Source organism: Cyprinodon variegatus, unplaced genomic scaffold (genome assembly GCF_000732505.1).
Source record: "Cyprinodon variegatus isolate N-32 unplaced genomic scaffold, C_variegatus-1.0 Scaffold1278, whole genome shotgun sequence".
Taxonomy (NCBI): domain Eukaryota; kingdom Metazoa; phylum Chordata; class Actinopteri; order Cyprinodontiformes; family Cyprinodontidae; genus Cyprinodon; species Cyprinodon variegatus.
In genome coordinates, this window is record NW_015151731.1 from 159,073 (window position 1) to 161,304 (window position 2,232).

Sequence of the window (2,232 nt, forward strand, 5' to 3'; positions counted from 1 at the left end):
ATTGGAGATATAGAAATAAACTGAATAGAACTGAAACCCAAGTACTTAGAAAAGATTTTTATTTAAAAAGGCATATAGAAATGTTGCTTTTTAAAGTCATCGTGTAAAAAATAAAAGGTTTTAAAAAGGCAGAGAAACTATAGAACAGTATATGTGCTATCATATACTTTTATACATCCTGCTACAGTAATATTATTATATGTTCTAGATATAAATCTTTCCATAACAGGAGAAGCTCAGTTATAAGAACATTTATAATGTTAGTTTATTCACATTCAGCAAAAACAGTCTGATTGTCAGAAGTTTTTAACTTCAGATTGACACAGATACAAACTGTGAGAAAAACAAACAACCGTTTTAGAAATTTACTTTCTTTTTCTGGTTTATGCTACTTTAAATTTGGCCATTTCAAATATTGGAGAATTATTTTTCTCTAATCAAGGAGGCTGAAGGTGGAAGCATCCATCCATCAGGAGATAAAACCTTTGGATCAGACCTCTGAACTGCAAACAACCTTTAATTTAAGGTCAGTTAAAATTCAATCAGCTCAGCATGAATTCAAACAACACAAACAAACCTGCATAAGGAGACGAAGAGAAAATGCAAACAGCTTATTTTTTTTAGAACATTAGTAAAATGTTATTCTGAATGATTGACTCCTAATAAAGGGATAAATACTGGAAGGTTAGTAAATTGGTGCCATAGATACATTCTCCCTTTCATTAAAATAAGCAGAGCAGCGTTTTCACAAAGCTGAACGTCCAGAGCTGATCATAGAAATCATTTTTAGAATGGGCAATGTCAGATTATTCATTTCTTTAAAGGACTGGTTGCAGCTGTAATAATTAAACTTTGGATTTCATCCTTTGGTTTACAGATCAGATCCTATTTTTAAGCAGTTTTAGCCACTTTTTCACTCTTTAAAAGAATTGATGCCTTTTTTGGCCCCTGAGGGCCAGAAGCTGCTGATTCAGGCCAGATGTCCACCGGTTTCACACACAGCATCTAAATGGAGACGATCTTGTCACATGGCAGAAGCTCGTTGACACCAATTTTCTTCACATAATCGTTCTGCAAAGACAAAGGAAAGGATGAAGACGTCTAGATCGTTGAATAAAAACATTATTTTAAAGCAAAAGCAGAACATCGGATTATTTAGATGAATAACTGGGAAAAGCTCAGCTGTCAGCGTATGAATGCTTAGCATATAATGTGACATTTGCAGAAGAGAAATACTTCAAGAAGAAAAGCATTTAATGCTGAGCGTGTTTCTGTGCTTACAATGTACTTGACGACATTGATGTGGTAAGGTATTCCACCCATCTCCTCACACTTCTTAATATTCATCCTTTCTGGATCTCCTGGAGCCAAAACAGGGGAGCCTGGGTCAGCCTGCAGCAACAGAACAACAACTAAGGTCTAACGGCGCAGCAGTTTGACGCCATCAGTCTGAGAGGATAGAGATACGGCGGCAAAGCAAAACTATAAAAGTATAAATGGCAACAAGCACAAACAAACACACCTTCAGCATTTCAGGAAACAGTTTAGGAGCTCAGGGCTCGTTTCATTAAGCAGGTTTACTGAAACTCTGTCTATGTTACCATAGCAACATTCTCCTCAGAGCTAACCTGGTCAGCAGCAGGATTGGTTCAGGAAACCAGAGTTTCCTGTTTCTTTCCTCTTTATGCTACGTTCACACCTAAAGCAGCAGAAGCAGCTGCTTTACCTGCAAAGTCAAAGGTTGACGCGCATCGAGGCGCAGCTAAAGGTCCCGCAGCGCGTTTGAGCAGCAGAAGCAGCTGCTGGAAAAATTAAACTTTAGCTGCTGGACGCGCCTCATCAACCAATGAGAGAAGCTGATCTGGGAGCTGGCAGGGAGTCAGACGCAGCTAACAGCTTATTAACGCCTAAATTAACTTCAAATGTAGAAACCTGCCGGCAGAATATGTTGGCTTTTATTATCCTGCTGCCTGCAGTTTGGATTACGGACGTGAAAACCGCCTCCAGCTGCCGACGCAAACCGCAAAAACCTTCAACATAGATTCTAACTACTTTTTACCCGCTGATCACAGCTAATATAGCCGCCATTGTTCCAGGCAGAGAATGGATAGGGTAGCTCCGCCCACCGTGCATCAGACCCACTTTACCACCGAGCAGCAAAGATGCTTCAGCTGATGAATGGATGATGGATGGATGGATGGATGCATGGATGATGGATGGATGGATGGATGC

The 2,232-nt window shown here is 39.7% G+C and overlaps 1 protein-coding gene across 1 annotated transcript in view; it reads right to left on the reverse strand.

The window, feature by feature from the left end:
* Window positions 1-915: 915 nt before the first annotated feature.
* LOC107102595 (uncharacterized oxidoreductase YjmC-like) overlaps window positions 916-2,232 on the reverse strand; it is a 15,501-nt gene continuing 14,184 nt past the window's right edge. The window contains 2 exon segments of the mRNA XM_015401967.1: window positions 916-1,071; window positions 1,282-1,392. Of these exon segments, the coding sequence (XP_015257453.1) occupies window positions 1,006-1,071; window positions 1,282-1,392 (177 nt within the window). The 3' untranslated portion in view covers window positions 916-1,005.